Raw genomic sequence first — 13,600 nt, 5'->3', positions numbered from 1 at the left:
CAACATAAGGAATAGAAATTGTAAAACACAAAACATATTATTAACTATAATACTATCCTCATCTTGGTCTCTGGAGAAATTTACAATCTAAATTGTTTAATGTATTAAGCTGATATGACTGTACTTTGTTAACATTATACCAAATATTATCAAGTTTTTCTTGATGTATGACATCATCCGAAATGAGGAATGCGGAGTGAATTCCTGTATGTATTTTTGTTCCTTGCATCTTACATGCCCGTCAACATCGTAACACAAACCAAATACAAATAGTTTTGCGTGGAGGTGAGTAGAATAAAGACTAGAAACGGGTGCTCTGACATTATCAACAGGGTCGTTCCTTTCTTAAGGTCTCCGCACACGCACCGAGCACGGTAACGGCTACGGACCATGTCTGGTCCTGTTAAAAATCAATAATGTTGGTACAAAACCACCCAAAATTTAACTGTTATGTCAAAGTGAAGAGCAACAAAATCACCAGTTGAAGATTTATTTTGTAACAAAATTATTGGTGAGGAAATGATATTGTAGCATAACCAGACATGGTTCCTTTTGGTGCACCATAACATAAAACAGGACCGTTGCCATTTCCGTGCTCGGTGTGCCGAGGGCTTTACACAGTGATTGTACAGAGCAGACTAAACGGGTTGGACAGCCTACCTGAAAAGGTGGTGTAAACTTCTTCATCTCCACGATGGGTACGTCGGTGCCTGCAACTCCCTCCAGTACACCCTTGTCCATCTTTAAAAAAAAAAAAAAAAAAAAAAAGAAAAGACAGACATGTGTGTGACACAAAAGAGATGGCATGAAGTACATATCATTACAACAAGATTGATTAAAGGGTACTATTATTTGTTTCTTGTTTCCGCTAACATGTGTATGAAACGTCACTACATGTCTCTTTTCTGCGGGCAACAGTTTCCTTCATATTTTTTCACAAGTATTTTTCCATGTATCATTCAAAGATAACAGGCATGAGCTCTTACAGCTTAGCAACTTACCGTGTCATTTCTGATATTGAAGACTGGTTGCGATACAGTCGTTGTCAAGCCGAGTCCCTGATAATCAAAAGGGGGAAAAATGAAGCACAAAAGAAATCAGTCTCTGAAGCAGGCCATCATACATCACTTCAAAATTCGAGAATACAAGATCTTAACAAAACACACATAAAAACGAAGCAGAAGGAAACTCACCAAAGCATCATGATAGACGCTGCTCCAGACGGTTTTTCGAATGCGCTCGTTGACCATCGGGCGACTTAGTACGTGAAGATAGCTCTGAGGAGATAGAAAAAATAGTGTAGAGCAGCATAGATTTACGTCTAGCATCAGCACTCCCTCGGAGCAACTGACTCTAGACGGTAAAGCTGGAGAGTATACTAGCTATATCTGTATATAACAACACCATTTACAGTACTTGTTGTGAGCGACTGTAGTTCTTCGTGGACAAAAAGTGACGTACTGTATTGGTATTGTACTGTATTGGCAAATGAACGAATTATTCATCACATCAGAATGGAAATAATGGATTTGTTCGTGGCCAATAATCGAGTCTTTCTCAAATGAAGGAAAACTATTGACAATACTGTTTGCTCTTACCGTGACTTGCTCTTCAACGTCCGATATCGTAGCCAGTCTCGTATAGTAGCCTTAAAGTCAAGACACAAAGAAGTTTGATACCTTCATCACACAGCAGTTTAAGATAGAACGCACTGCAGGCACTGATACTTTGCAATGGATGAGTAACGAATTCACCAATGAAACGATTGCCGAGTATCATGTCAGTTGAAGTTTTTATACTTCACTGCACTGGGAGTGTCACAATACATATATATTTTATATCTCAATTATAAAATTTGTCTGCAGTATAAAGGGACATATCTGACTGTATCAAAATTTACTGCAGTATTAGTGACAAGTGACATTCTTTGACTTTATGCATGGTTGCTATAATTATAATATAATTGTAATAATTGAGTATACACTCCTACACCGATACAATATTCAAGATGCCCACTTTGACTTATATTAAACCTTTCTACTTTTTCTGCTACCTTGCCATATAACCATTAGACATAGTGCTCGCCGGACTTGCATGAACAACATTGTGAACATAGATCGCAATATATATATATAATGTGTTGATTAGTAATCCACGTGTTGACAAGATAAAAAGATAAGTAACAAACTGGAACAAAGTTCATGCTGTATCACCAACGGTTTATTTCTGCACACAAATTTTCGAGCGTCTCGCCGCCCCTTCTCGAGACGCTCGAAAATTTGTGTGCAGAAATAAACCGTTGGTGATACAGCATGAACTTTGTTCGAGTTTTGTTACTTATATATATATATATATATATATATATATATATATATATACCATAAACAACGAAAATTAACGGACTAATGTGTCTCTGTAAACAAACGTAGGATTGGTAGAGTTGCATGACTATTTTGATGGTATACGATACCTTTGTTACTGCAGGCGATCTTGACGAGGTTGGTAGGTCCATCCTTTTCTCGTCCCGTCTGGTACGTGAAAACGCGAACCTGAAATTCACGTTGAACCGGGGATAAAGGGGAGAGTGAATGATCATTGCCAAACAAACAAACAAACAGCACACAACCCGCTTCATTCTAATTCCTTTTGATTTGACTTGATTAGAATTGATCTGGTTGTGCATGTGTACACTCTGAAAAAAAAAAAATCTTCAGGTACATTCATAGGAACATCATTCTTTTTGCTGTTCTTTTATTTTTATTTATTTTTTGTCATAGTACTAGTAGTACTAGAAGTCTAAGGTTCCAGGATGGAACTTGACGCGATATTGATCTCCTCGAGATATCTTGTGACGATAGAGACAATAATAATAATTTATTATTATCATTATTATTGCTATCATTTTAATTATAATCATTATTGCTATCATCATACATGCTTGCACTACATGTACTGATAATGTTTTTCCTATCATTGTATATGCATAGCGTGTTACTGTTCTTTACCGTTTGGTTCGGGTTGCGTTCTCTGAAGACATCCTCGGCAGTCTCGGTTAGCATATCTGACAGGATCATAATGGCCTGGTTACAACCCGAACCTCGCCCCGTGCTGTTGAACTAAAGAAAAGATCAACGTCGAATACGACCCAACAAAGCAAATCATTAAAGACTGTGTGGACCCATATCATTATTGACAACATCATAACGACATGATCACACAAAAAAGGAAAGTCTCATATGTTACACAAGTACATAGGTCTACTTAAATCATAATCACGCGTCACAGTTCAACCACGGAGCTATGTACAACACGCGGTTGTAGCTTCATCAACCGATCAATGCCCATACACACGTTTAACCGATTGCGTAAGCGAGGAGGAAGAAAAAAAATCAAAACATCAAATCTTTCCTAAAATATCCGAGTGAATCGCTCCCCAGTGCATTCATAGACGTAATTTCGGATAAACCTTATTACTGTAGCCCCACAAGTAGCAATCTACCAAAATTATCTGCGTCATTACCTGCTCTAAATCACAGCCCCTAATCGCCAACATAAATCGTAATCGTATATGGTGGCTGCCATACCCCCAAATCTCATTATCTTTTGCACTCACCGATTCCAGTAAGTCGAAGGCGTGACGCACTGCTTTCTGGAGGTCCGCCATACCGTATGGTACAAGCGAAGATAGCGCCGACTTAATCAGCTGAAAGAAGATAATCAAATGAATCAACACAATCAGATTTGGTTTGAATTTAGACCAATAGCCGTATACAGACTAGAGCAATAGACAATGGCACGTGGTGAAATTATGTTTGAAGCAATACCACCCATTGATGCACAGCGCAATGTACGTAAGATTTGAACCGGAATGTAAGAGTGTTGCATGTTTGCATTGAGGCTGGGTGGTGGGTATAACAATAATAGCAAAACAAGAAAATCAACCTTCAATCTGGAAACGTTGCTGAAATGCCACATGCTGCAGATAGATAGATAGATAGATAGATAGATAGATAGACAGATAGATACATTTAGATAGATAGAATACTCAGTAGATTAATAAGCACTAATAAAGATGGACAAAGAGATATCAATAGCTCATTAACCATTTAAATTTCCGAGACTTAAAAACTTTCAGAATCTATGTTACTTTCTCAAGTCACCAAAATGATATTCATTATTTTGCCATGACTGTCAAGATCAGAGTATAAATCAAATATAATGTTTCACACATGGTAATCTGAGAGCTTGGGCTATTCACCAAAAACGAATCAGTCATGAAATCACCGTCACAAGCGATTTATTAGAAACGATTCTCCAGAAGAGATGAATCAACAAACTAATTGGCTGGCTCGTACTTTAATATTTGACCACCAAATGGCACATTACCCTCCAATTGTCATTTAGCATTATTCACCTAGCAGTGTTTCCCACTTGTACACTTCAATCGAAAGGCTTTGTCAACAGAGCATTGAACAGAAATTTAGCTACCACATCAACTTTTTCAATGAAAATCTCAGCCTAGAATAACAAATATCCTATATACACGGTTAATTTTTAGTAATATCCCCAACAAGGTTATATTGTCGTGCATCAGTGAATTCATTCCCGTTTTGAAATGGAATCGTCTGTATCCGACATGAAGAAAAAGAAAAAGAAATCCATCCATCCATATTCTGGGAATTAGGAATTGCATTCAAGGGACATGATAATTAAAGATTATGTCAACGGAAGCACGTCTGTGACGTGTAAGCAAAACAGTTGAAATGATCACGATGTTTCAGAGTTACTAACAGCAATACTCGCTCAAGGGGCACAATGAAAGTATACAATTCACGCTTTTACTCCCGCACATCAGCAGTGGTGATAATGTAAAGACTGAATGGTAGTGACCCGGAAAATGGAGGGAACTCGTTACACAAGGATGTCTCGAATAATATTATACCGCCTGAAATAGAAAACACAACCGGCTGATGCGTGTGCATTTAATTTCGCTTTCTTTTGGAATCCCCACCCTTACGGTTTTTTTTTTTATCGCAACAAATCAGTAATATAACAAACTACACTATGCAAATGAGGAAATGACGTATTGAAGCGATGGATTGTCATGCAACCGTTGGTATGAGGATATGATAATTTGATCAATTTCGTTGCATTTTCGTCGATCAACCGACAGTGCAAGTATCGCCGACAATGCCTCGATTTCCCCGGAGATTATTTCTTTTGCTATAGGTCACCGCTCACTGCATTATGTACACACAAACATAAATATAACCACACGCACATAGTGTGCACATAATACTAAAAAAAAAAGAGAGAAACCTGTCCCTACAATAGTCCTGCGTACTCACATTCTTGTTATCTGATGTGGCCTGTACCATGGTGTCATTGAAACAGGGCTGGATGAATCTTGTCTGGTCGTTGAACTGATTGACGATTAAGACAAAAACACGGTGGAAATGTGCAAAAACATATGAAGCAGAGATCTCGACAGGGACAGCATATTCATTAAGAGTCAGTGTTCGGTATCATCATCAAGATTTAGTTCTCACGAGGGAATATGTGTGCCCAGCATGTACAGGTGTCAAAACACGACACCTGCATCAATAAAACATGCCATCCGTTTCAAACACTAATGACCCATATTCACCTCCATTCGAGTGACCGGAATATTGATATTCTGAGATCCCTTTATGGAGGCAAAGCATGTATTACTTTCATATCTCACCAACTAACAAAATATAATTATCATCTGCCGGGGAATATTTGGACACTATACGCACTCTCCAAAGTTGGCATTAATTTAACCTCCTGGGTTCCATAAACAGAGACGTGCAGTTTGAAAATGAATAGTGCGTTTGTGCGAAGTTTAAAGAACGAGCAAGGTACAAAATAAATAAAACATTCATGGATACTGTGTATTTTCTTTCTTTCTCATACCGTCTTACAAACGATATAATAAACCAACTCATATAATCATTGTAATCAATAAGATGTTGTAATGACATTTTCTATCCTTATATACGTGGACTGATAGCTGTAACCAAGCTATCTTACATACACATTAAACTTCGGAATCGCTCTGAATTCTACTCCAGTCATATATTGCTTATTATGCATGCAGCACACTGGCGGTACCTAAGTATGAGTCACAGGACATAAAGCGCAAAAATTGCCATGCGTCTGTATCGTTTTTACTTGCCTTTAGTTTCTTTTATGACCAGCAACAAGATATATAAAAGGCCCATACTGCTTTCATTTGAATGCGAAAGACTCACATTTACAATGTTTTCGTCTAGTGCAGCAAATCAGCGTATGCGGATACTGTATTACAAAATACGGAGATTATATAGTTGTTACGCAGCATAAGGTTCTGGAAGCAAAATGCTTTAAAAAGATACCTTTTCCCCGTGCATCATTATGTTTGAGTTTCCATGTAATTCAACGTATTACTGAAAACACAAAAACAAATACAAGCACAAACACAGGTGAAATTCATTCTAGATGAAAAGTGAGATCCGTTCAACGGTCACATTCAAGACATGAATAGACTGTGAGGCTTTCCCCATACAAAGATGTCGTACCCCAGGAAATTTTCGCGCGTAAATTGCAACACTGACCAATCAGAAGATGACGGTTCGCAGCAAATCCGTGATACGCTGCAGACGAAGACAACACATGGTCTTGCAAAGGGCATGTAGGTCTCTTGATACTTTTGCGTACCAGAGGTATAACACGTCAGTGTGTCACCTTTCGCACAGTAAATATTTGGAAATGCGTCACAGTTTACACGGAAGTAAAAAAGGAAAGCGTCGTAAATCTGCTAAAAATAAGAATACACTCAGAAAGGGTATCAGCTTACACTGATGACGTTGACGAAATCGTTGTCGCCGAACGTGTCCAGAATCTTCTTGATGGCGTACTTGGCGATCTCGACGTAGAGACCCGTCATGCTACCACTGACGTCGACAAGAATGATGACGTCTTTGGAGGAGGTGGCGCCCTCAACGTACCTGGAGAGATAGGTGTGATTTAAAAGAAAATGAATGATTGCTAGTTAAAGTTATATCAAAAAGAGGGGATAACTATGGCTTACCCTACATAACACTATCTAGCTAATGCAATCCGGAATCCACCTGCATAGTTTTATTTTAGCAGGAGAAGGAGGGATAAAAAAAAAACACCTATTACTAAGTCTTTAGTAGATATGAAATGATTAAAACGAACACAAATTGGTAATGTCAATGGACGCTTGACCTGTTAGATGAACAAGTATTGGGTGCAAGATTTCATGGAATTCATTCCAGTCAGCATTCCTTACTGCATATTTCACTTGTTTTTGTTTTTTCTTACACAAACCTTGCAGTAATGGTTTAACGGTAACTCTCATTTAAGTTTTCAGTAGGGGGGGGGGTCGTGGAGGGGGAGGCTATCTTGATTTGTGTTCTTCATTGTTGGGGAAAAGGAGTCAAGACAAAGCTCGAAATGAATTTGAATTTTCTTATGCTGTTCACCAAACGCCAACCAAAATCGGGGGAAGTCCACATAGAGCCACACGTGAATGTCCAGCAAACCTAAAATCAAATCTGCATTCGACTTTGGCGAAGACACATAGTCATGCTTGACACTAACGTGGAGCAAATTATATTGTGAATGCACAAGTATATTTTTGGAAGAGTCTAGTGCGATAAATCGTCATGAATGTGTTGATTGGTGATCGGGCCTTAGACGTGCACTGCAATTCTCATGAGTCAATTGTGGTATCATATTGAATGCATAAAGCATAATAGTATTCACGTCATGATCTTCTGGGTCATGTGCATGATGAGTGCTCATTGTATTTTTCTATACATTGTGAGCATAGCATTTTGAACATTGGAATTTTGATTGCAAATTAATTGAGACGTCCTCAAACGTCATCCCATAGCACAGAACGTAAAGTTGTTGTTGTTGTTGTTGTTGTTTTTTACTAACTAGTTTTCGGAAATAGGAGACGGATATGAAAGGAAGGAAAGCATAGCGTAGCCGGATACAATGATGCTTTCGCTCAGAATAGATTGCCTGGTATCACTCCCATACAGCGCCGAGATCCGAGACAAGAATTGCATCGCATTTTGGTCTCATCGGTGAAAGGCTAGCTGAGATCCCCTGTCAACTCATTGGAAATGCAGCGATCGATCATGGAAAGATTTCGATGGGATGGGGGCGCGGGTGGGGGTGAGGAGAATGGGGTTAGGGACGGGGGGAAGGCAGAGAGGGGAGGGGTGTACGGGGAACCATTAATTTAGGTATATACCCGCTGTGTAGACGAGGGATCTACCATGCACCGCACAGTGCATGTATTATCGAGGATGAGCTGAGTAGAGGGGACTCGCAGAGAAAGCGACTCGGCAGATGCAGTGAAGAAGAGATGAACACAGGGAAGAACGTAATAGTCGTTTTCATCTAAGTACGCTTTGTATTCCACGAGAATCTATCAGCTCGGCTCCACCTTGCATGCATAAAAAGAAGTCTATTTGCACGATAACCTACGGTACAATAATATAAAAATACCGGATCTAATATTTAAGTGATGCCCTGGGGGTACTTCATCAGGTGTTTTTGCCAGTGATTTAAACTGACAAATTTGCTTTCACCCAATCAGATGCAAGGATTTTAGTAGCTTAAAACAGTTGTCAATGACTGACAAGTTTCATGTAACACTGCCCTGAGATATCATTTGCTTGCCTGGATCGACGCATGAAACGGAAGAGTAGAATCCAAGCAAGTCTGGAACTATGAACTTTGTATTACCTCCTTAGATTTTCTTCAAAACGCAAGATCATTTAGGGGATGGATTACTGAAGTCGCGCCAACTGTCTGCACCGCGATTTCCAGTGATTATTTCCTAACATGCGTCCCAAACACTCTATCGCAATCTAAGATAAAACCACATCATTTTCAAATATATTGCATACATTAGGACCGTAATCAATAAAAGTCTGAAATCAATATTGGCAAGTAAAACGATCGTACGATGCGAAAATGTAATCACTGTCTCGTTTTCCCGAGGGTGGGATAAAAAAATATCTTGCTAAAGAAAACAATGTTGTCTATGGCACGTATCTACCAAAGCCGCTTGGCTGCATCAACCTGAATCCCCGACCGACAGCCATCTAAAGACAATGCACGAATATTCGTGCTTGGATACCTGTTCTTTTTTGTTTGGCCAGAAACTAAATGATGTGATACTTTTTAAACTAAATCTCGCTCAAAAACCTTCTTACGTAGAGTGTGGCACTTTGCTTTCCTATGCTTGTTCATCCCGACAAAAAGTCGATTACGCATCTATTACATTGCCTACACTCATTATGATAGAATACGTGACTATAATATTCTTTTTATGTTGAGAGTGTCACTCGGTGATACAGAGTACATTATCAGCCGGTGTGCGAACGGATGGGGATCAGGTATAAAGGCGAACAGTAGTCAAACCCCAAATCCTGAGCATCGCTCGGGTGAGTGCGTGTGTGGCTCTGCTTTGATTGAAAATTACGTTTGTCGATATCTCAACATGATGCAACCTATATTCCTATCGATTATTTCAGTCCTTGAATTCTCAGAATGTAGTGATACCAAGCATGAATGTCGTCGAGATACACGTCGTTCTGTTCACTACTCATTCGTAATCAATGTTCAATTTATGGTGTAGGTTATCATTTCGCTCTAGTTGCTTCCTTCGTCTTTTACTGGAACCACATAGGAAGTAATACTAGTACTGTCGTTGTGTATGTGACTAGCCCAGTCATCTCAGGGTCAGGGCTGCCTTATGAGTGTGGCCCCCATCTTTCACCTTCAGTGTCTGAGTGCGATGCATTATTGAGGGTCTCATTTTCATTTCATTTACCACCTCGGGGTGAGGCTAGTAAGATGACGAGTGAAGGCTTGTAAGTTTTCTTTCTTTCTCGCATTCTCCCTATCTCTCTCTCTTTCTCTCTCTCTCTCTCTCTCTCTGTCACAATATATCTATCTATTATCTGTCTGCCTATCTTTCTGTCTATCTCTATCTATATGTTCATATACCTATCTAATTACCTGGTTTGCATGCCCCTTCTCATTATCTCGTAGTTGAAATTGTCGTTTCATATATCACACGGCTCTTTGCTGTGTACTATAGTGAGTGATATATTATATATCATTACAGCATAAATTATATTAAATATCATATATCATATTATATACATATATATATATATATATATATATATATATATATATATATGCATATATATATACATATATTTATTTATTTATTTATTATGTATATTGTATCATAATGCTATATGTCTGTCTATCTATGTCTACCTACCTAGCTATATAATTATCTGTTTTAAAACTGTGAACCAGAGGCCTATTTCACAAAGAATTTAAGTCGATCTTAAAATCTAAGATTGACTAAAAATTATGGTATGCTCTGTGTGTCTTCAATGTTGCTCAAATTTTTAATGAAAATGAATATTTCGGAGACTTTTTCATGTAGCCATTGATAATACAAGATGAACAGGAAGGAATTATTATGATGAAAGGCTAATGAAATTGAACAGGGAAAACAGTGGGATACCATAATTATAGTCATTCTTAAATTTTAAGATTGACTCTTAAATAGATAGATTTAAGAGTCACAGATAGATCTTAAATTTCAAGACTGGTCCCAGCTTCAATACATGCTCATTGCACGTATAACTACCATGTGCCTAAACAAGGTCGTCTCAAGTTGTACTGACGGCATAAAGTTACAAACTACATGATATACATGTATATATACATATATATATATATATGAATAATAGATAATAAATAAATAAATAATAAAAAAAATAAATGAATTGAATTGAATTGAATATATATATATATATATATATATATTTATATATGTGTGTGTGTGTGTGTGTCTGTTTGTGTGTGCGTATATACGTTGTGTTAATTTACCTCTATCACTGCCGTTATGTATTCAACGACATTCCATCACTAATCTGAAGGTCATTTTTTTTTTTGTATTCTGAAAATGCACGAGAGATACACACTATAATCATTATGATGTACATGTTTTGATGCTCATGATTTGACTACATCTGATACCACAGAATTAACATAATATCGATCTATTGCATTACGTTTTACAGATGAGACCGAGCGTGGTGCTATATTTTCTTAATTACTACATAGGTAGGAGTGGCAGTGCTCTTTTGGTCTTGTTAGATTTGCAGTTCATATATATATATATTATGTAGGGGATGTAGGGGGTGTATAGATGTACTAGTATACATGTGTTCATACGTGTGTATGTTCGTGCGTAGGGATGTATGTGTTTATGTACTTTTTGTGTGAACAAATGTATTATGTATGTATGTATGTATGTATGTACGTATGTATTTATATGAGTGTGTGTGTGTATTTTTTTGTGTTTATTGTAATAAATAAACCATCGCCAAAAACAGCAATTGCAACACTGCATGAACATTAAGTATAGTCCGCCGTCGCATCGAAGTTAATGAAAATTATCATAAGAACCACAACACTTCACTGCACTGTGACATTCTGTGCATTTCCCATTATTAGCTCACAAATGATTGATTGGCGCACTCGGTCGCCAGGATGGGAAAATGACAAATTAAAACTGAATGTGTGAAAGGAGTGCACCAAAAATGTTTCTCTGTGGCTAATCACCATTCGTTTGACACTCTCTACAATGCTGCGTCCTTGAAACGACAGCTTTGCGCCTATAGATACCCTTACACGAGGGCGCTATGAAATATCAACTATTAATGATCGAATAGGCCATACAGGAAACGGGCAATACAATTGGGTATCGCGATACAGACTGGTAGACATTCGCAAATGGTGCATGGAAATTATAGCTTACAGCTGGAAATTATATCCCTAAGATGATATTTATCATGAGTGGTGTGTGTGCGTGTGTGTGTGTGTGTGTGTGTTTGTGTGTGTATGTGTGTGGGTGTGTGTGTGTGTGTGTGTGTGTATGTAAAGGAATAAATAAATGAGAAAATCGAAAAAATTCATATGTTTCATGTGTAAGTAATAAATGAAGTGTTAAGATAACAGGAAAAGAGGTGGGAAACATTATGTCACCGGTATGTATGTGTGTAAATGACAGGCGAAAAAGAGTAGACATGGTCGGTCAGACAAAGAAGCCCTACACTCGTTCCTTGATTTGTACGATTACTCATAGTGGTCCCAGTGTGTTGTATCTTGCCATTGTTCTTGTTTGCGTGCATGCATGTGGTGCATTAGTGTTTTTTTAGTGAGTGTTTGCAGTAGCAGTTTGAGCACTTGATTCTCAGTTCGTTTAGTTTTTTACAGCTTGATGGAAAAGACATGAATATGTTAAAGCCACTGTTTACCATTGGAGGCAGACATTAAAAAAATGTTCGAGTTATCACATTTGGTGCATAATGTGTAAGGCCCTAAGTCAGTTGTATCACAAAACATGCTTTACAATAAACAATAAAGCCTAACATATAAGGAGATATTCATATTTTTCTCAATAAACCACAACAGTAGACGAATTATTCTAGAAACAATTTGAATAAAACTATCGTTCACATTTTGCATAACTTTTATCAATATTAAGTATTTAACAATACTTAATATTGACTATACTGATTATCATTTTTGCTTTGGTTGTGTCTATCCGTGACTCACACTTTGGAACTATTTTGAAGCACGAAAGCTGGGTTTTTGTTTCATCTGCAAATTATGAATAGTACATTTTAGTTAGTGTAGTATTGTACAAAACGCTATCATGTCGTTCATATTATTGTGAAAGAAGAGGTTCTTGCTCTCCCACGTGGTAGCAGATTATTCCCCTGCTACCACATCGGAGAAATATGAAAAATTACAAACTTGCTAAAAACATTTTCCATGCTTGTAGCTTAAAGGTATTATTCACCATTTGCATGTGAAACAAAAATCCAGCTTTAGTGCTTCAAAATAGTTCTTAAACGTGAGTTAGGGGGTAAAAACAAGCAAATTAAGAAATTTATTCTGTATAACCAATGTTAAGTATTGTTAAATGCAAAAAAAAAAAATATGAACAACAGTTAAAATAAGATTGTTTCTCTAATAAACCGTCTACGTGTCAGTTATGATTTATTGAGAAAAATGGTGATATCTCCTTATATTTAAGGCTTTACTGTGAATTTTTTACATGATAGGATGTTTTGTGATACAACTGACCTACACATATGCATCAAATGTGATAACATGAACGGGTTTTTTTTTAATCACTGCTCAAAATGGTAAACAGTACCTTTAATTAGATGTAATTTACAAGGAGATCAAAATATGAGATAAACTGTAGGTTTGTGGATTCTTTTCTTCAACAACATAACGAGTTGAAGAATCTACTCCCAAGACGTAATAGAAGAGCCATGACCCAGAAAAGCATGTGAATATGCACGAACGTTGTACGTAATCACATCAACACCCGGGGCATACACGTGCATTTTGTGCACACTCACGCACGGCGAATGCCCGCAGTGTACGTGTTGAAGAATTGGAACGTGGGATCGGAATACAATATGAGACGATTCTCCCCAGCACG

The 13,600-nt window shown here is 37.7% G+C and overlaps 1 protein-coding gene across 1 annotated transcript in view; it reads right to left on the bottom strand.

The window, feature by feature from the left end:
• Window positions 1-13,600, bottom strand: part of LOC140246024 (voltage-dependent calcium channel subunit alpha-2/delta-3-like) — a 79,163-nt gene that overhangs the window by 25,984 nt on the left and 39,579 nt on the right. The window contains exons 6-14 of the mRNA XM_072325472.1: window positions 6,860-7,010; window positions 5,349-5,423; window positions 3,614-3,703; window positions 3,006-3,116; window positions 2,471-2,549; window positions 1,599-1,648; window positions 1,194-1,277; window positions 1,002-1,058; window positions 661-741 (exon numbers count right to left, since the gene is read on the bottom strand). Of these exons, the coding sequence (XP_072181573.1) occupies window positions 661-741; window positions 1,002-1,058; window positions 1,194-1,277; window positions 1,599-1,648; window positions 2,471-2,549; window positions 3,006-3,116; window positions 3,614-3,703; window positions 5,349-5,423; window positions 6,860-7,010 (778 nt within the window). The remainder of the gene's footprint in view (window positions 1-660; window positions 742-1,001; window positions 1,059-1,193; window positions 1,278-1,598; window positions 1,649-2,470; window positions 2,550-3,005; window positions 3,117-3,613; window positions 3,704-5,348; window positions 5,424-6,859; window positions 7,011-13,600) is intronic.

This window comes from Diadema setosum, chromosome 2 (assembly GCF_964275005.1).
Source record: "Diadema setosum chromosome 2, eeDiaSeto1, whole genome shotgun sequence".
NCBI lineage: Eukaryota > Metazoa > Echinodermata > Echinoidea > Diadematoida > Diadematidae > Diadema > Diadema setosum.
The sequence above is the reverse complement of the archived record's forward strand: the minus strand, read 5'-3'. Positions and strand labels throughout refer to the sequence as shown.